This window comes from Centroberyx gerrardi, chromosome 21, assembly GCF_048128805.1.
Source record: "Centroberyx gerrardi isolate f3 chromosome 21, fCenGer3.hap1.cur.20231027, whole genome shotgun sequence".
Classification (NCBI taxonomy): domain Eukaryota; kingdom Metazoa; phylum Chordata; class Actinopteri; order Beryciformes; family Berycidae; genus Centroberyx; species Centroberyx gerrardi.
In genome coordinates this window covers 11,569,860-11,595,643 of record NC_136017.1, presented here as the reverse complement: position 1 = coordinate 11,595,643, position 25,784 = coordinate 11,569,860, and the positions used below count along the sequence as shown (strand labels likewise).

General features: G+C 43.7%; 2 protein-coding genes across 3 annotated transcripts in view; both read left to right on the top strand.

Moving 5' to 3' along the window:
- Positions 1-20,825, top strand: part of appa (amyloid beta (A4) precursor protein a) — a 40,518-nt gene extending 19,693 nt beyond the window's left edge. The window contains exons 3-17 of one of the 2 annotated variants that reach the window (XM_071923788.2): positions 877-1,006; positions 1,537-1,649; positions 1,807-1,997; positions 2,592-2,914; positions 3,713-3,880; positions 7,869-8,002; positions 9,512-9,586; positions 10,068-10,226; positions 11,256-11,384; positions 11,935-12,034; positions 13,430-13,648; positions 13,834-13,887; positions 15,112-15,203; positions 17,039-17,185; positions 17,872-20,825. In XM_071923788.2, the coding sequence (XP_071779889.1) occupies positions 877-1,006; positions 1,537-1,649; positions 1,807-1,997; positions 2,592-2,914; positions 3,713-3,880; positions 7,869-8,002; positions 9,512-9,586; positions 10,068-10,226; positions 11,256-11,384; positions 11,935-12,034; positions 13,430-13,648; positions 13,834-13,887; positions 15,112-15,203; positions 17,039-17,185; positions 17,872-17,973 (2,136 nt within the window). In that variant the 3' untranslated portion in view covers positions 17,974-20,825. The remainder of the gene's footprint in view (positions 1-876; positions 1,007-1,536; positions 1,650-1,806; positions 1,998-2,591; positions 2,915-3,712; positions 3,881-7,868; positions 8,003-9,511; positions 9,587-10,067; positions 10,227-11,255; positions 11,385-11,934; positions 12,035-13,429; positions 13,649-13,833; positions 13,888-15,111; positions 15,204-17,038; positions 17,186-17,871) is intronic. The other variant, XM_071923789.2, reaches the window with a different exon arrangement.
- A 1,562-nt stretch (positions 20,826-22,387) lies between these two features.
- atp5pf (ATP synthase peripheral stalk subunit F6) lies at positions 22,388-25,201 on the top strand. The gene is made up of 4 exons (XM_071923805.1): positions 22,388-22,449; positions 23,100-23,270; positions 23,815-23,939; positions 25,102-25,201. The coding sequence occupies exons 2-4, from the start codon at positions 23,101-23,103 to the stop codon at positions 25,128-25,130; spliced, it is 324 nt and encodes a 107-aa protein (XP_071779906.1). The 5' UTR covers positions 22,388-22,449; position 23,100; the 3' UTR covers positions 25,131-25,201.
- Positions 25,202-25,784: the final 583 nt, after the last annotated feature.

The window sequence follows — 25,784 nt, the reverse complement described above, 5'->3', positions numbered from 1 at the left end:
GGCTTAGCAAAGTAGAACGCGACAAGGAGCCGAGAAGGTGATGAAATGATTTTGATTTCCTCTCTGAGAGGCGCGACAGGGAGGGGGGGATGGAGTAGGAGGTGTTGCGAAAAAGGATGAGGGGAGAGGTATTCAGAGAGGGATGACAGGTTGACAGAGAATATTGCACAGAGGCGGGTGTCGTGCATGGCTGAGAGCAACATAGAGGTAAACACAACAGTGTCTTTGCCTAACAGATAAAGAGCGATATAGAGCGACAAGCATTACAGAAGATCAAAATATCTTATAAAACGGGGGTGCCCAAATGTTTTGCTGTGAGGCCAAAAATCAAAATTTAACATGGGCAGTGGATCAAAAAGACTCCCAATGGACATGAATTAATTAGACAAAAAAAAATCCACTCTTTAGAGCATGACTTGGAGCAAGATTTGACCGGTGGGCTACACATTTGGCAGCCAGCCCAGTCGCAGAGGATACAGAGATCAGGATCGTGTCTTCGAACACACGACACCCATTTATTCTCAATCATTTTAAACTTTTGAGATAAGCGTAGGTATTAGATGATGGATGTAGGCCCAATCCTCAAACCTCCGCTTCTCCAAACTGGCTGGGACCCAGAGTGTGATTCATTTTCACTAAATGACTACAAACCACAGAATTGGATACCCTTGCTGTTGAAGCTCATCAGCAAAAAGATATGGAACCGCCATGTTGAGTGTGCCAGCCAAATGGCCAAGAAAACAATGTTGTGTTGAATGGGAACGCCTACTCCACTGAATCTCTTCCAATTCTGTTGTGTTAAGGAACCTAAACTGGATCATTATGATACTAAGTGTGTGTGTGTGTGTGTGTGTGTGTGTGTGTGTGTGTGTTTAGGTGTACCCAGAGCTCCAGATTACCAACGTGGTGGAGGCCAACCAGCCGGTCAGCATCCAGAACTGGTGCAAGAAGGGCCGCAAGCAGTGTCGCAGTCACATGCACATTGTTGTGCCTTACCGCTGCCTGGGTGAGACTAGTGTGTGTGTGTGTGTGTGTGTGCGCTCCAAACAATTCCTCTTGGGATTGGAGCAATAATGGGACAGCATTTTGAGTAAAAAAAGGACATGGATATACACTGGCTACATCTTTACATATACTGTATCTCTATATATCTATCTATCTATCTATATGCTGTAGCTTTGTATGCATGTGTCATTATAGCAACAACAGCTGAGAGGGGGTTCTTTACTGTAATTATGGGTACAGCGGTCATGCAATAGGTAAAATATTGGTATTGATATCAGCCCTCAAAAAGCATGTATACTGTCTGAAAACATTTCTAGAAGGTATTGTACATGCATAAGAATCAGAAACAGGAGAAACCAAGAAACAATCACTATCTAGCTCCCCGCCCCGGTTACCACAAGAGTTACCATAGCAACCACCAAAGTACAGTCAACCACGGTTTGTGGGAATTATCCACGTAGGTTGAAGGGCTGTAGCTGCGCATTGTGTAATGTGTATTAATTATACATATGAATATTGTATGTGCTGCAGTGGGGGAGTTTGTGAGTGACGCCCTGCTCGTTCCCGACAAGTGTAAGTTCCTGCACCAGGAGCGCATGGACCAGTGTGAGAGCCACCTGCACTGGCACACCGTGGCCAAGGAGGTGAGCGCACACACACACACACACACACACACACACACACACTGCCTTTAATGACTAGTGGGAATAGTTATTGGTCTAATGATTGCTTCCATTTTACGCAGTAAGTGGACTCTCTCTCTCTCTCTCTCTCTGTCTCTGTCTCCGTCTCTCTCTGTAGTCCTGCGGCGACCGCACCATGAATCTCCATGACTACGGGATGCTGTTGCCATGCGGCATCGACCGTTTCCGTGGGGTGGAGTTCGTGTGCTGTCCGTCAGAGGCAGAGCGCGACGCCGACAGCGCCGAGCAGGACGACGACGACTCAGACGTCTGGTGGGGAGGAGCGGAGGCCGACTACTCCGACAACAGGTACACACACACACACACACACACACACACACACACACACACACAGAAAAATGACAGCAAGACAGCTGTAGAATTATACACACATTAGTGCTCTCATCATCAATGGTACTGATACACTTTAATCTCCAACATTACCCTGAGAATAAAATTTCCCTACAGGTTGGTTATAATTTAAAATCTTTCTCCTTCTCTCCCTCCCATACTTTTTGCTTCCCTCCATCTCCCTTGTTTCCTCCATCCTCTCCTTCCCTCATCCCTCTTTCATTCCCATGTCCCTCTCTCCCATTCTCCCACCAACTTTCTCCTTCCCTCCATCCCTCTTTCCCTTTCACCCCTCTGTCCTTCTTTCTATACCGCCTTTCCTTCCCTCCATCTTTCTTGTTCCCTCCATGTCTCTTTTCTTCTTTTCTTCCATTCTTATCTCCTTCCCTCCATCCCTCTCTCCCTCACTTTTTCCTTCTCTCCATCTCCTTTGTTTCCTCCATTCCTCTATTTCCTTCCCTCCCTCCCTCCCTCTTCTTTCGATGCCTCTTTCCTTCCCTCTCCTTCCCTTCCTCCCTCTCTCCTTCCTTCCCTCCATCCCTCTCTTCCCAGTATGGTGCGGGAGCCGGAGCTAGTGGAGCAGCAAGAGGAAACCAGGCCATCTGTGGTAGAGGAAGATGAGGAAGAGGAGGAGGAGGTGGCTGAGGAGGAAGAAGAGGAGGAGGAGGAGGAGGAAGTGCTGGACAATGACCAGGACGGAGACGGAGAGGAGGATGAAGAGGTGGTGGAGGAGGAGGAAGAGGAGGAGGGGGACGAAGATGACGACATCATCGACACGCTTGATGACAACGACGACGGTGACGAGCCCACCACCAACGTTGCCATGACGACCACCACCACCACCACCACCGAGTCCGTGGAGGAGGTTGTCAGGGGTGAGGAGGATTGCCTGTGTCTTTGTGTGTGTGTGTGTGTGTGTGTGTGTGTGTGTGTGTGTGTGTGTGTGTGTGTGTGTGTGTGTGTGTGTGTTTCTCATCTCGAGATCTCTCAAACATAGATTTATTATTTTCCTCAAATGTCTCTTTCTTCATCTTTTTGTTTGTTTATTGAAAACTTGATTTATTGCATTATCAGGGTATCTGCGAGTCTGAAAGAGTCAAAGTAAATTATCTAAATTCAAGGCCTTCAAAAGTATTAACGCGTCTTAAATACAGTTATTAGATGTCTTATTTTTTTCACCATGCAGTGACTCCCTTAAGAATTAATTTCCTGCTGTCCTTTTTCTTATCTTTCTATTATTTCTCATTTCAGAACATTCATTAGCTGTGATCAATCAGAAATAGACTTGTTGTGCCATCTTTGTTTCTTTATTTTGGTTTTACATTGGTCTTTTCCAGGTAGCATTAAAAGAGTCTTAAAAAAGGCTCAAATTTGGCTTTCTGAAACCTCCAGATACCCTGTTATGTCACATCAAATATTTCATTTATGTTTGAATTTGTCCTTGAGTTCAAATCACACATTTAAGAGGCGAAGACCCTGAGAACTTGAGAAAGATGCTGACAAACATGGCGAAAAATGTCACTCGGTAATGCCCAAACACAGATTACGTGCTCGCTTGAGCATATGGTGAGCAGTGACCGAAGAGACATGTGGGTGTGTACTGTTTTGTGTATGTTGACCTGTGTGTGTGTGTGTGTGTGTGTGTGTGTGTGTGTGTGTGTGTGTCCTCCAAGAGGTGTGCTGGGCCAGTGCGGAGACGGGTCCATGCCGGGCCATGCTGCCCCGCTGGTACTTTGACCACCAGGAGGGCCGCTGTGCCCAGTTTATCTACGGCGGCTGCGGAGGCAACAGGAATAACTTTGAGTCGCAGGAGTACTGCCTGTCTGTCTGCAGCAGCGTCAGTAAGTCCTGCCGACAGCGGCTAACGTCCACCGGTCTGACCGCCAGACGCTTTCTTGTCCTAACCCTCGCTTCTACTCGCTGTCCGTTAGCTGTCTACTAGCTGCCAGATATTAACAGCTGTCCCTACTCACTGGTCTCCTGTAATCCTCACTTGCTTCGTGTGCTTCACTTCTAGACGTACTCTACCTGTCAAGTCCACTGCTGGCTAACCTTTAGTTTTCTCTAACCATCACCCTGTATGTCCGTCAAGCGAACCTTCACACTAAACACACTCTCTCTCTCTCCCTTCCCTATAATCATTTATGGATTCTTGAAGCCACCAACCTGACTGACTGTACGTCTTTTCTTCCTCCACCCGGGTCAATAAGTAATTGGAATCCTTTTACTGCCTCAGGCCTTGTATGTGCTTGTGCTTTGAGATGTTTTGTAAAGCGTTTTGGTTTCCTAAGATTGTCAAACCCATACGTCCAATGGTTGCAGCAACATTTTACTTAGAACCACCTAGGACCTGGTTTTGAAATGGTTTGAAAACTGTAGAAGGGTTTCAGCTGCAAGTATGCTCAATGAAACTCGAAACTGTTTCCTCTTTTTATTACACAGCTATTTGGATACTCAGTACTGATTGGCCAATGAAGGCATTCTGAAGTCTGTTATTTCTGCTTTTTCAATCAAGAAGTCCGGTCGAGTTTGTTGATTTCTAATCAAATTAAGTAGCAACACCTCATGCCAAAAAGTCATTACTCCTTGGTTACTGAAGATGAACACTTGGTTAAGCTTGTTTAGAAACATGGCAGATTAATTTTCTCGGAGAGCGCAAAACTTTTGATTGCCGTTTAGAGGCAATCTTACTGAGTTTATTTACGTTCCCATGGTTACAGTTCTGCCACAGTGTAGCTAATGGATGCTAGCGAGAGACGTTTCTATGGTTGCAGTCCTGCTGAACAATTTTTTGGCAGAAGCTTGTAAATGACTTTGGCTTCTCGTTGAGGTCTTGATTCCCTCTGTCAGAACCTATTTTGCGACAACGACCGGCTCGCTGCATGACAGTAATTCCAAACTTGTCACTGAGGAATTAAATTCTGGTTCATTTATTTCAGTGACATTGATTGTCAATGGTAACACTGAAAATGACGAGGAGAGTTCTATGATTTCCCCACCTTGATGATGTGTACAATCACTGGAAAAAAAAGTTTTTAAATGTGTGAATGGAGTATTTTTAAGGTTTTCCAATTGTTCCGGTTGTTCCAGACGGGATCATTCAGTCACAAACTGAACTGATTGGATTTCAAATAGTAATTCAGTCCTGGGTTGCCAACCTATTTTTCCCCCAGGCGTTTTATTTAATTCATTGCCAGCAGAGTGTATGTGTATATCGGAGTGTGTGGGTCTTTATGTGTGTGTGTGTGTGTGTGTGTGTGTGTGTGTGTGTGTGTGTGTGTGTGTGTGCGTGCAGGGGAGTTATGTGTCATAGAGCTGGGAGTGGAAGGCAAACGGTTTAAAGGTTCATGTTGATTTCGATGTTGTGTAAGGTTCGGTGACCTTGCTTTGTGTGTGTGTGTGTGTGTGTGTGTGTGTGAGTGAGTGTGTGTGCGTCAGTCACCAAGTGCATGATCTGCCCTGCAGCAAAATGCAGTCATGCTATCTCCCTCTCCCTATATTTCACTCTTACTTTATCTTCTCGGTGTGTGTGTGTATATTTGTGCATGCGGATGTGCTTGTGTGTGTGTGTGTGTGTGTGTGTGTGTGTGTGTGTGTGTGTGTGTGCGTGTGCTGGTATGAGATTTCTGCTCTGCTGAGCATAGCGGAGGTGAGAAAGTGCTGCAGTGTGGGAATGAGAATCCGGTCTGTCTTTTCCCCCAGCGCTAGCGGCCCACAGCCCCGTTCTCACACACACACACACACACACACACACACACATTCTCCCACACTCATGTACTTGTGGTCGCTGTGTGGTCAATTAGCGGTCAGTCACAGTCGGTCCCAATGAGGTTGACATTTGGTTAGACCAAAACAGCAGTTTTTCACGAATATAAAGCATATGATGATTAAAGTAGACATTTTCATACTAATTAAATGTGTGTTATATTTCTTCGTTCTCTACTGCCCATTGATATAACACAACAGTGATTCAGCCTATAGCCAGTTCATGAAAGCTTTTACATTTGCTGTTCTAAACACCTGGTATCTGTTCTTGGGAAAAATCCTCTGGCGTTCAGGAAGTGATGCGGCAGCAGCAACAGCAGTTTGTTTGGAATAAGTAGAAGAAGAACTGGGTAGTTAGCATGAGCAGTGATAGCCACTATATGAAGGTAAATATGTTGCAAAATGCGAGAGCTTGTAGACTTGATGTGAGAACGTGTAAAATACGATGTGAGAACTTGAAGAACAAAAATGAATGTGAAGTCACAGAAAAAATATTCACAAATGTGTAGATTGATATTTACATGAATACAATGACAGCTGCAAACTTGTAATCCGACATTTACTCATATTTATTTATTTTACTTGAGTCCATTTTCCAGTACGACCACAACTCCGTGATTACAACCTCTCGAATCGGTCACTGCAACTTCACAAATGTGCTCTCTTGCATCACAAAGTGACGAATCTGCGCGCCTTGACTTTTGCAACACTTCTTGCGATAAATGTGTTGCAAAACTCACTTGTAGCTGTGAGAGAGCGCCCCCCCCCCCCCATCCGCTAACCTTACTAACTTACCCTGGCTTGGTGTGCCATAAGGTTAGCGGATCTAACTTCGCAGACATGGAGGACGTCCTGAGGACAGCACATGGAGCAGAGCAAAAGAGCGCTTCGTCTTCCGATTTCTGATTGGTACACCACCAATACAATATTTTTTCTGTGACATTCATTTTTCAAGTTCTCACATCAAGTCTACAAGCTCTCGCATTTTGCAACATATTTACCTTCATACCACCATGGCTGTACAGACAAAGAAAAGAGAAAACCTACAGAAACTCAAACTGCATGAACAGAAAATCCAAGGAAAAAGACGTCACAGCACTGGACACACTGTTTGACTGACAGGTGATCTCTGGGAAGAGCAGTGCAGAAACACCACAGCAATGAGCACTTGGCACCAAAGGATGGAGACAAAAAAAAACAAAAACCAAGGAATTCACAGATTACCAGCAGTCAGAAGTGAAATGGTTTTGCGGTGTGGTGAATATTGAGGAATGGAGGATAACAAAATACTTGGCTTAGGTCAAAGTGAAAAACATCTCTGTTGTTTTTGTGTCTCTGTGCAGTCATGCGCTCTCCTCAGACGTAACCAGTTTCACATGCCGCACGCACGCGCACACACACACACACACACACACACACACACACACACACACACACACACACGGACACAGCCGCACAAGCAACACCAATCTCCTTTGATAGCACACTTGTGAAAGATTATCGACCCTCCACTGATTAAATCCTGTTTTCATGCAATAAGTGATCCATTTATATTCCACTCGATGTTTAATTAGACTCACCAGTGGTAAGTCAACCACAGAGCGCAGTGTAATCTACGCTGTCGAGCCCGCAGGATAGATTCCAGCGGCAGCATTTTGGCGTGAGAGCTGAATGAAGTTACATAAATGAGAGAGGGGCTTTGTCTATGTTCTACAAAGGACTATGGGTCATTTGAGGCGTTTCCTTGTTTGCTTGTAGAGAACGCTGGCTTCAAGCTACGGCTACTAGCTTGTTTTCTTTCTCTTGATCTGACGCTAACCCTATTAACCCATTTCGGGCTGTGTGTTGTGTGTGTGTGTGTGTGCTGAAGCAACACAGCCAGTCCCAAATCAACCAAGCAAACGTATATGATGAAATTAAGTCTTTTCTCCCTCCTCTCTCTCATTCCCCTTTTTCTCCATTGTTCCTCCTCCTCTTTTTCCCCGCACACTCTTCCTCGCTCTCTCTTTTCCCTTCATTCCCGTCCTTCCGCCTCACACCATCTTTGTCGCCCCCCTCTCGCAGTACCCACAGCCACGCCCAGCCCCCCCGACGCCGTGGACCACTACCTGGAGACGCCCGGCGACGAGAACGAGCACGCCCACTTCCAGAAGGCCAAGGAGAGCCTGGAGGCCAAGCACCGCGAAAGGATGTCCCAGGTACTGACAGAGAGAAAGGAAGGGAGGAAGGAAGGAAGGGATGGGAATAACATGGGAATGGGAAATTAGAAGAAAGGGGATGAAGCCAGGAAGTGGAAAACTACAGATGAGTGTTTTAAGTATGATGGTGGGAAGGGAAATGTGCGGAGAGGAAGGAGAGGAAAGGAGCGAGTGAGGACAGCCGTCTTGAAGCAGGAACAGAAACAGCATGTTTAAATAATCAACGTGCAACATGGCGACTTCAAGCATTCAGACAGTGGCAAATCCCAGAGTCTGATGCCTATCTAGCATCATGTTGTTTTGGTGTTAATTTTATCATCATGTCATGTCACCTAGCATTGTGAGCTGGGTTTTAGTTCTTTTTACTCTAAGTATATATATATTTTTTTTTAGTCAACCCTAGAAAACATCCTGCCATTTCCAGGAAATTTTACCGGTGTTGGAGAAAAAAAATTATCCGTATACTGACTGAGCCACTACATGTAGTTTGGACGGGTAATGGTGACCTGGGAGAGAGAGGAGAATTTCTTCTGTAGCAGGGAGAGAGAGGGGAGCGGGACTGGAGAACTGTGCTTGTATGAATAGAAAATGGAGGAAGAGGAAGGGGGAGAGAGGAAAGGTGTGGCAAGTAAAAAGAACAATGGGTGCGTTCGGTAATCCCCGCCGGGCGAGCCGACGGAGCCGATGCAACTTTAATTGTGTTCTTTAATCAACCGGCCCGCTCTCCGGTGGAGAGCCAGATGGCCCGCAATGAAGTCACAGTTTCCAAAGCTGGAGACGAGAACAATGACAACCTTGCACAGCAGTAAGGGTGACTTTTTGCCCGTATGGGGTCGGTGCGCCGCTGTGCGCAGGTCTGCTACCGCCAGGCTGCAGGACAGCCGTGTTTGCCTCTTTTCTTCGATTTTTATTAGATATAGTGTGAGCTTGGCCCTGCTTCACTGTTTGTTTTGGCATGCGTAGCTACAGGCGCAAAGTTTTCTGATTTCACACAGTTCACTACACCCGCACGGACACTCTACGGTCATGTGACAGGCAAAGGTCCGGGTTGAATTAATGAGCGCACCCAGTGAGTCAGAGAGGAAGGGAGGGATGGAGAAACATACAGTCACCTTTCTAAGGAAAATGGAACTGACCTGAAAGGGAACAGAAACCTTTGGAGGGTATTTACAGTGCTTATCCCGTCACATTTTCACATAGCATACGTGTAAATTTCCGTACAACTTATGAAGCAAACTCTAAACTCTAACGGAATGATTTACACAGGCGTGAACGATGATATTTAACCTCTGCGGCACAGATCATATCTTTTTACAGCTGTGTGAAAAATCTGATTTTCCCCCAATTAGACAGCTGTGAAAAGATCAGATCCGTGCCTCAAACAGCAATCAGCTGTTCTGCTCCAGTATAAACCCAGCCTGTGGTACAACATGCATACAGTTAACAGTAAATCGACCAGTACGATGTGTAACCCAGTGTGTGTTTGTCCTTCTTCTTCTTCTTCTTCAGGTGATGAGGGAGTGGGAGGAGGCTGAGAGGGAGGCCAAGAGTCTGCCACGCGCTGACAAGAAGGCTGTCATCCAGGTCAGACACACACACACACACATACACACACAGAGGCACCCAAGGTTGCTTCAATGTCATATTTTGTCATGTTTTTATATGTATTTTTTTCAATTATTGTGCCAATTTCAATCCACATGTCGCCACATGGTTGCGTATGTGTGTGTGTGCAAGGAGTGTGGATGTGGGTGAGGGTGTGTGTTCATACATTTTATATGTGTTTGTCTGCGCAGACACGCAGGTTGGCATCCACACAGAATAACATGTAACACACTCGTTTTTTTATGTGTGTGTTATTCAGATTACTGGGAAAATTATCCATATGATCCATATGTTCCCATATGGTTGTGTGTGTGTGTTCATATGTTTCCTGTGTGTTTGTGCATGCGCCTGTGTGATGACCACCTGCGTTTTTTACATATGTGAAACTGCGCATGAGTGCCAGCATTCATATTCCTCTGTGTGTGTGTGTGTGTGTGTGTGTGTGTGTGTGTGTGCACAGCGTTTCCAGGAGAAGGTGGAGGCGCTGGAGCACGAGGCGGCCAGCGAGCGGCAGCAGCTGGTGGAGACCCACATGGCCCGGGTGGAGGCTCTGCTCAACGACCGCCGCCGCCTGGCTCTGGAGAGCTACCTGACCGCCCTGCAGCAGGACCCGCCCAGGGTAGGCCAACACACACACACACACACACACACACACACACTGTAACTGTAACTGGTGCTGATGATTTACAGAGTTTCATGACCCATAGGAACAATCGTCATCAAATTCGCTTCCCCTGTGATTTCATTTCCTTAATTCTTTTTTTTTTTTCTCATCATATTGTAGATCTTACTCTTGTACTACCATTTTCCACCTTCTTGTATCTGTTGCTCTTTAGATTCTGTTATCTCATGCACTTGTTTTTTTTGGCTTATCTGATTTTATTTTTGTTGTTTCTGTTTTGTGCTCCCTTTTTGTTTGTTTTGAGGTGGGATGCTTTCATAAGTCCCTTGGGGATTTTTATCTCACCTGTACAAATGAGTGATTTTCATCTCTGCTTTGTTTTTTATCATCATATTTTATGACTGTGTGTTTTAATCTCTTTGCTTCTATGTTTTATCACTGTGCAAATGAACTAAGCTAAACAAAACAACCCAGGCCATTATTTATGCTTAGTAGAATCTCATAAATGATTGGGAGGAAAGCAGTCAGTTGACTTTTTGGGGATACAATGCTTGTGCAGGACAATGACAACACACACACACACTTTGAAAATTGACATTCTTTTCACACTACACATATTTAACACGGTCATACATCTCCCACTTTCATTTATAAAAAATATGGTTTTACTTAATCGCTGATTCTATTCCATTATCATTTCAAAGGATATGATTCATTTATGAAATTATACCCATGGAATAATGATCTAAATTAATCTTCTCTTTTGACACGAAATTGGAGAAAAACAATGTCATTGACTGATTTGGGGATTTGGAGTAAGATCAGTGTTTAAATGAGGCCCATAGTTCTTGTGTGCCAGAATGTATATGAACAAAAACTATCAAACTCTCCTTTCCCTCCATCCCTTCCTCCTCTCTTGCCCCTCTCTATGTTTCTCTCTTCTATCTCTATGAATCTCTCTCCCTCTCTTTTACCTTCTCTCTCTCTCACTAACTCTCTCTCTCTCTCTCTCTCTCTGCCTTCCAGCCCCGCCACGTCTTCAGCCTGTTGAAGAAGTATGTGCGCGCTGAGCAGAAGGACAGGCAGCACACCCTCAAACACTTTGAACACGTCCGCATGGTGGATCCCAAGAAGGCCGCGCAGATCAGACCTCAGGTTCATATATTAACACTGAATTATTTAAGTATTGCTGTGTAATGGTTATTGTGCTTTCGTCAGGGCCCATAGACTGTAGCCCTGCCTGAGGAATTTTAAATCACTTTTTAAAACAACTATTTATAGACTTTCTTTTTGCTCACCTTTTGACCATGTGTTGTTTCTTATTCCCTTTTATTCTTACAAATTTCCTTTTGGATGTTTCCTTTTTTTAAATCTCCTCCTTACGTGTTTTACTATTTTTGTTTTTATGCCTTTCTGTAAGGCACTTAGGAAACTCTGCTTTTAGATCAGTGTTATATAAATAAAGCTTTTATTTTTTGAAAGGACAGTAGGCAGGCCACTCACCTGTGTGTTTTTTTATTTTTTATCAAGAGGAGGAAAGTAACAAAGGAGAGAGTAGAGGAGACACAAGGAGAGGAAGCTCCAGTGGGATTTAATCTTAGGCCAGTGGAGGCACATAAGTGGTTACAGAGACGGGGGAATCAGCCACTTGACTATCTTTGCGCAAGGTTAACGCATTGTGTTTGTGTGTGTGTGTGTGCCACAGGTGCTGACCCACCTGCGTGTCATCGAGGAGCGCATGAACCAGTCTCTGGGGCTGCTCTACAAGGTGCCCGGCGTGGCCGACGATATCCAGGACCAAGTCGGTGAGTGTGTAGCCCCAAACACTCAAGAATCACACTTTTCTAGTGGTTTCACTCACACTTTGAAGCTTTACATTTTTACATTTCAGGAATTTAGCTGATGCTCTTATCCAGAGCGACTTACAATGGGTGCAACAGTAGAATAAGCCCTGGTTTCTAGATCACCAAAATTAGACGGAACTAAAAATGAAAGGTCAGAGCCATTGTGCCCTTACAATATTCCTGTGACCAGCGAACGGTCATGTAAGAGCAAAGTGCTACAAAAAAAGAAACAGAAGAAGACCTAAGGAGATGGGATTTTTTAGAAGGGATTTTTTTGTTTTAGAGCAACTGCTGAGCAGAGAGTGAAGATCATTCAGTGGGGAGAGTGTGATATGAGCTACTTCTTGAGAAGAAGAGGTTTTAGATGTCTGTCTTTTTCTCAATGCCTCCTCCAAGCAGTTTCTCCCAGTTGTACGATGAACCTGTTTTTTATCTTAGTTTAATTGCAAATAAAGTTACAAAGAAATAATGACTAAATGAGATCGACGACAAACTGTGCAAGTCTAGTGTTTGTGTTCAGGGGGTTCAGAGTGCACTTTTATCCCTCTGGTGACATTACATGGATTTCTGTCTGAGAACAATGTGGGGGAAGAAACAATTTCCTAATTACACTACATGTAATAGGGGGATTGAATTCTCTGAATTCCAAGCCTCCCAAAAAAATTTGTGCTGATAAGGGCATTGGAGCCATTTGGCCTAATTCTTCTGTTCTTAGTCAAATGAAACTGTTTGCTAGGATGATAAATCCCTTTCCCTCCCTCTGTCCCTCCCTCGCTCCCCTCCATTTGCGAGGTTTCTGTGGGTTTTTGGGTTTATTGGAGTTGTGTGCGTCACACAGCCATCTGTGTCTCTGTCTCCGAGTCTGTCACAGTCTGTACTGCCCCAGCAAAACACACACACACACACACCCACAGAGAAAAAAAGCAGCATTCAGTCGTGGTTATGCACCATGTTAAAAAAAATACATACATACATAACATACACTCTTGTTCTTAGATGGTTTCTGTCTCTTCTGAGTCCTAAAACTTTATTGTCTGTGTCATGGCATGGGAAGTTGTCTTTAATGTGGCTTCTCTGTGGAAGCAGAAACATAAAAACACAGCAGTGATGCACAAACAACAATAAACACTTTGTCTTTTTTTTTAGCAAAGTAATAATTCTTCAAGGAACCTCACCGGGACAACATTTTTCACTATATTAGAACATTCTATTTTGAAAGTAACGAACAAGTGGATGGATGGATAGATGGATGAGTGAATATAATTTAGAAAGCATAACACTAACTGGAACCTCCGAATCCCACACCCCTCCCTTCCTCCCATCTCCTCTGACCCCCTCTCTCCTCCCTCCATGCAGAGCTCCTGCAGAGGGAGCAGGCGGAGATGGCCCAGCAGCTGGCCAACCTGCAGACCGACGTGAGGGTGAGCTACGGCAACGACGCCCTGATGCCCGACCAGGAGCTGGGAGACGGCCAGACCGGTAGCCTGGACCTGCTGCCCCAAGAGGACTCGCTGGGCCTGGGAGTCGGCTTCATCCACCCTGAGAGCTTCAACCAGCCCAACACTCAGAACCAGGGTACATAGCACTGGATCGCTTAGAGCATGAGCAACATGGGCAAAGAGCAGTAACTGCTTTTTGTGTGTTTTTAGGGATCAAAGATCATAAAGTCTTTAAAGAGACAATATAATAAATCTCTTCATATCTCTCTCTTTCTCTCTTTCTCTCTCTCTCTCTCTCTCTCTCTCTCTCTCTCTCTCTAGTTGAGCCAGTGGACTCTCGCCCCAATCCTGAGAGAGGTCTTCCCACACGGCCAGGTGGGTGCTGTATGTGTTGATGTGTGTGTTTCCATCCCAACCAGGTTCAAAAAGTGCTCCCAGATAATTTTTAGCATTTGTTTTAAGCTATTTGGAATACCAGATGGGTGGGGTTTACCTCATCAGTATACTATCCAGTTGACTTTGTCACACCCCACCCATCTGGCACCCAAGTAGGCTACAACTAGCCATGAAAACGCTTCACAAATATTATTTGTTCCATGTCCCTTGCATATGTTCACCTATTTGGGTGTAGAGATGGTTTTTAGGTAACATAACACACCCTCTGGTGGCCATAGTGGAGGTCCTGTTGGGCAGCAATGGTTGTGAACAGCTGATTGCATTGTAATAATTTAATAGAACTGAATAGACATGGTTAATTTCTCTTCTGTTTTTGACTGGCAACTGATCAATCTGCATCTGATTTTGTGTTTATCAATTTATAAGATAGCTAACTGTGGTATCTGAATGTAATCAACTAACCATAACTGTCTTGTAAACGCATCTGATTTGCACACTAGCTAACCTATCTAGTAGAAGCTAGCATTAGTCACAGCTAGTTGTTGCATGTTAACATTAACGTTATTTGCTTTGCTAAATTAGCCTGCTGGCTAGTTAGCCAGCTAACAATGCCAAAAAGCAGCCATTTGTTCAGGTTAAGTTACTTGACTCTTCTCGAGCAACACCTCATAGTGCTTTAACTAGGACCAACAGGGCAAGGGCTGAAGACAAGACGGTTTCTGGTGTTACAGTAACCTATATTAGGAAACAAATCTATTTCATCAGGCTGTTCACTTTTACTTGCAACATTACTGAATTGACCTCCACCCACACTGCAACAGTATGTTCCAGGTTTCTCTCTTTTTCTGGCCTGGCTGTTATATATTTAGACATTAGTTGTGCACAGTAACTCCACTTGACCTCCATGATGGCACCAGCTGTGGTTGCTAGCAGATTTGTGATGCATCTGCAGAGCCCCTATATCTTGTATATGCACACAATTGTTATATGTGTGTTTATGTCTGTGTGTGTACTATATTCAATACATACTACTGTTACATGCTACATTCTGCTGTTCCTTCTTGCTTGAGTTTGAGTGAACAAGCAAGCGTGTGTGTGTGTGTGTGTGTGTGTGTGTGTGTGTGTGTGTGTGTGTGTGTGAGAGAGAGAGAGTGGGTGTATGTCACCATCCATAATACATATTACTTTTTCCTCCCTTGCCAGTGACTGGAATGAAGATGGAAGCTATTCCTGAGCTCAGGATGGAGACGGAGGACAGACAGAGCACTGAATATGAAGTTCACCACCAGAAACTGGTATGCACACACACACACACACAAACACACAAGCACAGATTCATTGGAAATGATTCATCTCTTTCTCTCTCTCTCTCTCTCTCTCTCTCTCTCTCTCTCTCTCTCTCTCTCTCTCTCTCTCTCTCTCTCTCTCTCTCTCTCTCTCTCCCCACTGTGGAGACAAATATCAACACTATTACACTCATTTCTGTCACGGTGCATGTGATCTTAGTCACAAGTACACACACAAACACACTCGGGGTCCACATCTCCACTCTGTCCTCCTGGTAAACTCCCAAGGTCGTCGCCATGGAGACCGGTGTCCATGGGGACGACGGCACGATAATGTAGTGTGTGTCACGCTTGTCTGCTCTTCGCTAAAACACATTGTCCTCAGATCAGAGTTAAGTTTGTGCCTCTGACTGCATATGTCTGCGTTTTAATGGGAAGCCACAGGTTAATGTATTGAGCCAGTGACAATATGAGGCTCCAGCCCAATTCACCACTCTTTCATTCTCTTCAGTATTGTAATACCAGCTCAAAAACCTCAATCCATGCTCAGTCAAATCCAAATCCGCCACCCTTATTCCTCTCACCTAAAGGGTTTAATCCCCTTAATCCCTACATTTTATTACATATCACATTTCTCGCATTCACACCGAGCAGCCAGTGTGTCAGACTGTCTCCTTAACTTAATTCCTTAATTTTATGCTCACCATAACCCCAATCAGCATTCTACAAGATTATTCTGCAGTAGGCCCACCATCTGAAATTAATTTTCTAAGTCCTATACATACTGCAATATTAGGTACGGGCGGGTATAAACGTTTCAAGATGGGTGTATTTGTAGAGCAATGCTGTTTGTTAAGTAAGTGCAGTTAAAGGATAATACTGGTGTTTTTTAAAAATTGTGCCGATTATATAAATTGCCCCTCTGCTTTACATTATTCCTGGTTTGTCTGTATGCAGTCACCATAGTTGAAGATATCAGGACTGGTTTTCATTCAGAAGAAGCCTTCTGCTGCCCTTCATTGTTATACAGTATGAAAAACAACTTCCACAGAGCGAGATAATCCATCACAGTAAACATGAAGTCTTCATTTGGCTTAGTCAAAGTTTCTGTTTTATCGTCATTTCATCCTGCCTGACTTTTTTTTCATATCAGCGCTGCATTACGTTACACTCTGCTTACTGTCAATCAGCTGACACCCACAGGGAGAAATGGAAGTCTCCACCAGGGAATAATCCCTTACAAACTTCATTGTCACAACCATGTCTTCTTATTTAGGGCGTCTTTGTTAGTCGGGACAGCAGTTAATTTCAAGCTAGGTTTGACACAGTAAAAAAAACATGTTAAAAAATCTAATTACACAAGGCACACATTGCAAAATGATTGCGGGAAATGTAAACTAGATGTAGACACTAGTAAATGGGCTATAACTCTAAATGACACCGGTATTCTCCTTTAATGACATACAAACAAAATCTAAATCTATCTAAATAAAAGAAGTAGCTGCTACTAGAGCTTAGTGTTTCCCTGGGGGAAATGACTTTTGAAAACCATTTTGAAGCACAGTTAACTCCCAGCTCCCGGTGTGAGCTCTGGGAATATCCTCATTAGTCAGCAGTGTCAGGAGCGCACAACAACACACCATTTCCATGGTAAATGCTGCGAAAAATAAGCTAACGCTGTAAAGACAAGTCCCTGGTGTACGCAGCCTGAAGCGGGGCATTTTTACACTCAGGATAGTAAAATAATTTGGGTTGCAGGCTGTAGTTTCAGCGCGGCTCGTGATTGGTCGCTGCCGTGCAACTGACAGGTCAGCTGACCCGCGTCTGCCCTCCCCCTCCCCCAGGTCTTCTTTGCAGAGGATGTGGGCTCCAACAAGGGTGCCATCATCGGCCTGATGGTCGGAGGCGTCGTCATAGCAACCGTTATCGTCATCACCTTGGTGATGCTGAGGAAGAAGCAGTACACCTCCATCCACCACGGAGTCATCGAGGTGAGAAACAACAGACCTCTGTGTGTGTGTGTGTGTGTGTGTGTGTACGTACTGTGTACAAGCTGTTATATATAGCAGGCAGTCTGGTACGCGTGGGCAAGTGTGTTTGTACAGGCACGTGTGAGTGCGCATGTATTTTGTGTTTTTCAGTCTAGGATGGGCACTTATTTGCATGTGCGTGTATTCGTGTGTGTGAGTGTATGTATATTGGGGTATCTAAGAGTCCATAAAAAGTTTGAAAGTCTTAAATTATCTAAATTTGAGGGTTAAAACATATTAAATGTTATTAGAGGTCTTAGTTTTTCACCATGCAATGGTTTCTTTGCGCTGCAGGTCCACTCCACTCCCACAACTGGGCTCCATGTCTCTTTAACAATTAATTTCCTGTTGTCCTTTTTCTTCTACTGCCCATTCATCATGTCAGAGCTTTCATTAGCTGTGTGCAGTTAGGAACAGGCCGGTTGTTCCAGCGTTGTTTCTTAATCGTAGTTGTTAAATTGGTCTGAAATTAAATTCCAGGTGGCATTAAAAAGATCTTAAAAAAGTCTTAAATTTGGCTTTCTGAAACCTGCAGATACCCTGTATGTGTGTGCATACTGTTTACATACATACGGTGTGTGCATGCTCAGGTGAATATTTATGTGTGTATGTGTGTCCAACCCCGTCTCTCCCTGGCTCCCCTCCAGGTGGATGCTGCCGTCACCCCCGAGGAGCGCCACCTGTCCAAGATGCAGCAGAACGGCTATGAGAACCCGACCTACAAGTTCTTTGAGCAGATGCAGAACTGAGGAGAATGTCACATGTATACACACACATACACACCACTCCTCCCACACATCAACACCCCTCCTCCCCATCATCCCGTCCCCCCCATCCCCCATCCTCCTCGACCAATCCCACTTCTCCAAAGGCAGTGTGGCTTACACCAATGAGTGACTGAAATAGTCAGTTACAAGCATATGGAGAGAATCTAGCCGGAGTTTCTTTCATTTAGCCTGGGCGTACACTGTGGCCAAGCCTGTTTGCACCGTGTCTGTTCACTTTATTGAAACAGACGCCTTTAATCGGAGAAAGGGGGTTTTTATATCGCTCCGTCTGGGCCTGCTGAAAAAGAAGGCCCCGCCCAGTGCATCGAAACAAACCCACCCCGTAAGGGAGATGGTGTCCTCTCCACGCTGAGCCAGGGTCAGTGTTTTAGATCGTTTTTTTGGTTTGGGATGGTTCTAGGTGTGGAGTTACGTAGGCAAACCTGACCGTGGATCAGCGCTGCAGGAGACGCCCTCTCTGTCTCACTCACCCTGGGCCTCATTTACAAAAGTGGTGTTTGTGCTTACGACCAAATCCAAGCCAAAGGTGTGATTAGTCAAAAAAAACTGTCTTCATGTCAAAATCAAGGGTTTACATCGATCTTTTCAAATGTCGTGTCAAAAGCCGTTTTTCATCATTGCCCGAGGCGTGGATGCTACAGACATGATTCTCATTTGTTTTTATCGTATTCGTTGAAATGATCGTATGACAAAATCTAGGATGAAATCAAACATGATTTTTTTAAAATGAGGCCCAGTGTTGTCCGCCCCTCCCCACCCCACTGCACCACTACTGCACTCACTCTACAGTCTACACTGGAGTATAAGTGAGCCTCCCCTCCCTCCCTCTCCTCCTCCTCCTCCATCCCTCCTCTCATCCCCTCTTTTCTTTGTGCATTCTTACGACAGCTGGGCTGTGTTAAGTCACACAAGGCTCTTAAGGATATGTGGAGATGCCGCTGATGATGATAATGATGATGTTGCTGATGATAATAACGACGTTGACGACGGTAGTAATTATGTATTCTGAACGAGCTGTTTTTATTTTAGAGTTTCACTATCGTTTCCAGTTTTGTTTTTCAAAAAAGAACGAAAACGGAGTAAAAAAAAAAAAAAAAAAAAAAGACAACCCGATGTAAAGTCCTTTTTTTAAATTGCGTGTAATGTACTGAAGTAATGCCGAAATCTTAGCTGTTCCTATGTAGTGCATGATGACGACAACAACAATGACAACTGGATTTGGGGGGGGAGAAAAAAAAAAAAAAAGAACAAGATCTTTACGCTGCTCTTGAGAGATTCCTTTCTCACGTATAGATTGTCATTCTAGCAAGATTGTACATTTAGTATCTTCTCGTGATCACGTGACTTCAAACAATGATGAAAAATATATATGAATCTAGATGAATGGGCTCTGCTTTGATATCATGTTAAATACACTTTAAGAGAGATCTGTGCTTTTGGGATTTAAAAAGTGTGTTCCTCCTTTTTATTTAGATTTTTGACTTTTTTGTTACCATGCTACGTTCCTGAAGCTACAGGAGGGGGGCTGGCTTGATCCCTATTTGTATATTGTTCTTCTTCTCTGAAATGTATTGTGTTGGAAATCCTTATGCGTTTGCCGACGTCTGTGTAGAGGCTTCTCGGAATTCACCCTATTTAATTTTTGGTCACTTTTCGTTGTTTTTTCTTTTCTTTTCGATTCATGTTACTGTGTGTTTTTTAAAAGGGGCATGTCGATGGGAGGCCGGGTCAAGGTTATAGGGGATGGGGGGGTAGGGAAACAAACGGGAAATTGCGGTGGGAGGTGGAGCGGAGCGGGGCGGGGTTAGGATGAACAATTCTGTGTGTGTATGTGTTTGTCCTTTTTTTCAGTCTGGTTATGCGTTTTTCGTCCAGTTCTGCGTCTTGCAAGAAATAAACCCCCCCCCCCCAACACCTTCTCTGTTTTTTTGTTTTTTTTAGTCTGTTTGCAAAACACGCAAATGGGTTATTTTTATCCCCCCCCCCCTCCCCCGCTGCTCCTCCATCTCACTTTCTAATCATTCGAGCTTCTGCGACTAGAACAGGTGGAGTGCTGGAGGAGGAGGAGGAGGAAGGAAAGGAGGGCGAGCTAGAGAGGAAATGACTTGCAGTTCCGGATGGATAGCCAGGCAGGCAGTCTGTATATAATGGATTTTCACTCCCCCCCTCCCCCCCTCCTTCCCTTCAGGCATGCTGCTCACCTCTCTGCCATCGACGCACCCCGACTCCTTCAGAGGCAGAACACTGTAGTCCGTACACAGATGATAGGCGTTCACCGTCGAGAGCGTTGAGAGGGAACGAAGGGGAGGAAGGGAGAAGGGGAGGGGTTCATCATCCTGTCATTATCGCTTATCAATTCCACAGGGAAAAGAGGGATCAAATGGCAGGCGGTGATAAAACAAGTTATCAGCACAAGTAAGAAGGAAGAATCCCCCGTCATCAGCGAGGATCTAGGTCGGTTTATTTGTCTCGACGTCGCATCGAGAGAGAATAAACATCGTGACCTCCCTCCCTGTTTGAGTATCTGTTTGTGATGGCGAGTAAAGAGCCGCATGTTTGGAGTGAAACGTATCTACTGAGGCTGCGGTGGGGCGGGGTGGGGTCCTACGCCTTGGTTTCCAGAGGGTGCTCATCATAAGCCCAACAGAGGGCAGTAGAGTAGAAGAGGAAGCAGGATTTTCTTTCTATCTTTTTTTTTTCTGTGGCTTATGTTTTTTTTTTCTCCACTGTGTAATATTGTGCAGGCCATTTGCATTGACTGGGAAAACGCTTTCTACACTGTATTCCATAATAAAGTTTTGAATGTACATACAGATGCGGTGTCCTCTTAATGTGTTTCAGGTTACAGAAAACGAAGATAAATAGGGTAGAAGGCCAAATAGTAGATATCGTATGTCGGCAAAGTGATGCAGCGTAATGCGTTTTTGATCAGTGGTTTGCAATTTGCAGGCACCTGGAACACGCCCACCTCTTTTCTCCAGGCATCTAAGCTATGTAAGGTAATCATTGGTATATAATATGGATGATGCAATTACAGTACATTATCCCCACCTCCCACACCGCTGAATTAGTTCTGCTGTAGAGTTTCTGTCTGGTAAAGGCTTTGCAAGGTATGGCTTTTGCCGGGTTAAGACACATTAAATATATAATATATATATATATGTAACCAAGCAGTTAATACTTCAGATTACTTTGTTTTCCTGACTGCACTTAACTCCAGTATCAAACAGCTTGATTATAATCTCATACTTTATTGATCCCTGTAAGGAGATGTTCGTTTTGTTTTCCTCTCTATGTAGAGAGGTCAAAGGTCAGGCTCAGCTACAGAGCAGCATTCCTGGAGCTGGTCAGTCACTGGAGTTGGTCAGTCACTTAAGCACTGTGGATGCTTGCTGACAGGGGATTGAACTTAATACACTACTCTGCTGCCCCCCTACAAATTATATTGAGTACGGTTATTTGGGTCACTGTCTTGAGAGGGATCAGTTATTTTGAGTCTGAGGTGTTTAGGTGTTTTCACACACATTTCAGATGCACTAAACTGAAAGCAAACCAAGGTTTTATGCTGACTAAATCTACAACTAAGCATGATGCATCATTTTAGTAAAGTGAACTAAAAAAATAAATAAAAAATACAATCCATCTTTCTGTTAAAATGAGTAAAGGCCATGTACTAACATCACGTCGGTACATAATCTGAAATGCCTATGGTAATTCTCCAGCTACAGTATGTGTACTTGTGCCTTGCTTTTTTAATGCTGGACACATGAATAGCAACTCAGGACACATTCATGACAGTCAAAATGCTAAACTGAAACTACATAAAATAAAAGCTAAAAGTAACATTTCTGAAAAATAGAATCTAAACTATAATCTCCAATCTCCAATTTGAAAATAAAGTCAAAATAAAAACTATTGTACTGCTGTGATAACCAGTGATCCAGGGGTAAATATAAAGGTAGATATACTGTACAATGAACTTCAAGTCAGTGATCTTCAAGGCAAACAACCACAAATATTGACAAAAAATGTGTTTTTCCCTTAAAAACACTACCCTATAATTTACACCGGTTTGATACTAGTGCTATTGTGTGTACTATAAATTAAGTAACACAGATTTATGTCAACCTAAATAGGAGGACAAACTATTCCGCAAATAAAATATAAAGGTTGGTAAACTGATCCTCAAACTCTGGAAAAAAAAAAAAAAAAAAACATTATGGATCACAGCCTTGGGTTAGGGTTAGGGTACGGGTTAAAAGCATTGAAGTATTATATCATTATACAGTATATCTAGTCGAAAGACAGAGCTGCGCAGCGCTGCGCAAAGGAAGTTACACTTTGATGTCCGTGAACACCTCCCATTCTCACACCACATTCCCACAATCCACCGCGGTCCTTCACATTTGGATCTGAGCTCTAAGTGTCAAATCCAAGGTGAGTAGTGCGATTTAATATAAACGCGAATAAATATTGGACTTTGTCATATTTTCCATTATTGCAGACACAGAATATTACTTGTGCATTTCAATAGTTAATATATGATGGTTTATCGAAGCTTAACAAATGACAGAGGATATTATCTGAGGGCCTAATCAGGTCAGCTAATGTTAGCCTAGCTTGCTAGCGGTTGTTGTGTCAAGTTAGATGACGAAAGCTAACAGTTAGCTAGCAGTTAGCTTCGGACGTTATGTTGCCAAAATCAAATGGTGACCTTGTGTAACGTTGGTCTGTAATTGCAGTGTTTGGCTTCAGTTTCTAACTTGAATGGTAATAAAGTCGTTAAAGTATCACTGCATTTAGTGTTTAGTATGAAGTAGGTCTACATGAAACGACGGTATCTACCTTAAAAAGTTAGCTAAACTCCTGTAACCAAAGTGTTGTCTTGTAGGCTGTATAGTTTGTAGTTTACCAGGATTTTCAGAGCAGAATACGACTAAACTGTTCAAACACCAAGTAAATAACTGGATGAAGTGCTCTGCCCCTAAATACACTGGACGTCAGACTCTGCATCTCCCACCAGTATGATGCACTGAATGCAGCACAGCTTGTTGATGAGAAACTAACAGTCTGTCATCCTCTGGCAGCATGGCACTGCACCGGTTATTCCAGCTGTCCTCCCTGCTGCGCTCCGCGGTCACCGTGACACTGCGCAGGAACATCGGCATTTCTGCTGTCCTCTTCAACCGGGCCAAGGACCTCGACCCAGTCCAGAAACTGTTCCTGGACAAGGTCCGCGACTACAACACCAAGAGCAAGTCAGTAGCCACCATGATGACTTATAATCGCAATTGTAATATAATACCTTAGATATAAGTGTGTAATAACCCCAGCAGTTTGAATGCAGTTGTACCCCAGTGTTTTGCAGGTCATATGTGCTAGCAAGGACTATCACTCTCTTCCTAGTCTCAAGCCCAATAGTCCTATAATCTGACACTGTGATACATCAATCTGGTTGAAAACTCACTCTTTAATCAGAAGGATTGTGTTTACCAGAGAAGTGAGTTTAAGTTCTTCAGCTTTGTTTGTTGGCGTCAACTTGAGATCATCAGCTTCCTCTGCCCAAATCCTACCCATAACTATTAGTGGGTAAAGTAGTAAAACTCTCCCCAGGCCAGTCCAAACAGGTAACTTTGCTCTGCTCCGTATTACTACTCTGTCCAGGATAACCTTCAGATATTTGGCTCAGATGTCATGCCTGATCGATAGTGTGTTTGGAGTCCAAATATACTTTTTGTGTCATCACTATCACCATCACCCCTGTCTCTCTCTCATCATTTGGCGCTGTGTGTCTCCTACCAGGTCCTCAGGTGGCCTAGTGGATGCAGGCCCTGCCTACCAGAAGAACGTGTCTGAAGAGATGGCCAAACTGCAGAGACTATACGGCGGAGGAGACCTCACCAAGTTCCCCGACTTCAAATTCCCAGGTCAGTGGCTGAAAGTTGTAGAAAGTGACTTAGGTTATACATGTTCTTCTCCTCTCCCCCTCCTGTTTGTGTCTTTCCCTTATTATTTGCAATTAAAAAGACAGACAAACCTGAGCAGCATGACAACATGGAGAGCTGAGCTTAATTTCCTCTCCAGAGTGCCAGGGTCAGAAAATGCCTCCAGATCAGAGATGCACTTATTTCCCCTGGTTGCAGTAAATGAGCTTTTTTAGTCAGCCTACTCACTTCTTTTGCTGCAAAAAACAAAGTAGTGGAAATGTACCTTTTTATTGAATGACTGAAAAATTTAACTATTACTTAAATCTGAAGTAACTAAAGTTGCTCATGAAAAACAGGGAGAGGTAAAGGAATTATTGAATTCCAGTTGATATTGAAATAATTATCGATTCAAAAATGACATATCCAAACACTTGTATAATCTTATTTTTATCTAATGAGCCAAGGGTTTAACATTGACCTTAGCTTACCGGTAGATTGAGGCACATTTGAAGGAATGAAAGGCCCAGATAATAAATTTAATAATTACATAAGTCCTAGCTGATCATGGACATTCAAATCAACTATTGTTCCTTGTGTCATGCAGTTTTATCAGCAAAAAAGTGTTGGAATCCTCTATGTGCTTGTAATGCCATGCCCCCCCCCCCTTTTTTTTTTTTTTTTTTAAAATGAAGAGACTTTCAGTGATTCTTTGCTTTCACTTGATTTCACAGTTCCCCTTTATAAATATGTACTTCTTTGCCATTGGAGTGATGTACTGTGATTCAGGTCTTTGTTTAGGCACTGCAGTGTCTATAAATAGTGGAGATGGCGAGACAGCTCAAAGCAAGATGATTTCCTTGTTCTGATTGAAAGCAGTCCATGAGCTGGCTGTGTCTGAGCTTCACACTGTTTTTTGATGAAGCTGCTACCAGCTAGTTGCTATAAATTGCTCCAGTCTTTGTCTGGATTTCAACTCTAATCTCATTGCACTTTGTAACATTTAAGAAAAGCGCTGTGCAAATATAGTTATTATTATATTGTGTTCAGAGATGATTTGTTTCAAAACCTCTTGCCCTCAGTAGTTTGTGTTAATTCTGGGCTCACAGGAAAGTGTTGCCACCAACTGTCAATCATATTTCTCTTCTCTTTTTTTTTCTTTCAGAGCCCAAGCTTGACGAAGTGGCGAAGTAAATGCTATCCATGTTGTATATCTCCTACCTGTCACCAATATGTTGTATTTAATAAAATGATATTGGATTGAACAGTGACGCACTGGTTGTCAATCGAGCTGCTCCACCCTGATTGTGACCATACAGTGTGGTGACAAAATCCAATCTTCTCATCTTACCCAATCATTTGGCGAGGCCGCTCACACACCTTTCTAAATGCGGCGCAGATCAGAGGTTTGTGCCCAGACGACAGCATGCTGAAACGGCTTGCATCAGCACCTAATATTAGCTGGTGCCTCTGTTATAAAAATACTTTGACTTCATCTCCATAGTAACATCATTTGCAGGAAAATGGTAATTTATGTGTGTTTGAATTCCTGAGGCAACCTGTAATTGTTGGATGGGAGTTGTATTCCCAAATGTATTCAGTTCTACCTTTTATTAATCCAGTATTCCCACAATTTGAACATTATTTTTAGATCAAATTGAAGAATCCAAGTTTATTTCCATGAATGAGGCCATAATAGTCCACCAAGTGTAGTGTCCAGATTGTCCAGTAACCCTGAGAAGCATGGTGAGGCTTAGTATAAATCAGTAGTTCTCAATCCTGGTCCCCGAGTCCCACAGCCCCGCTGGTTTTCTAGTCTAGCTGGTAGTTAATAACATTCACCTGGTG

Excerpts from the sequence above, each read along its gene's own strand:
- atp5pf (XM_071923805.1), top strand. The coding sequence starts at position 23,101 with ATGGCACTGCACCGGTTATTCCAGCTGTCCTCCCTGCTGCGCTCCGCG. Across the intron at positions 23,271-23,814 it reads GACTACAACACCAAGAGCAA|GTCCTCAGGTGGCCTAGTGG; the intron begins GTCAGTAGCCAC and ends GTCTCCTACCAG. Across the intron at positions 23,940-25,101 it reads CCCCGACTTCAAATTCCCAG|AGCCCAAGCTTGACGAAGTG; the intron begins GTCAGTGGCTGA and ends TTTTTCTTTCAG.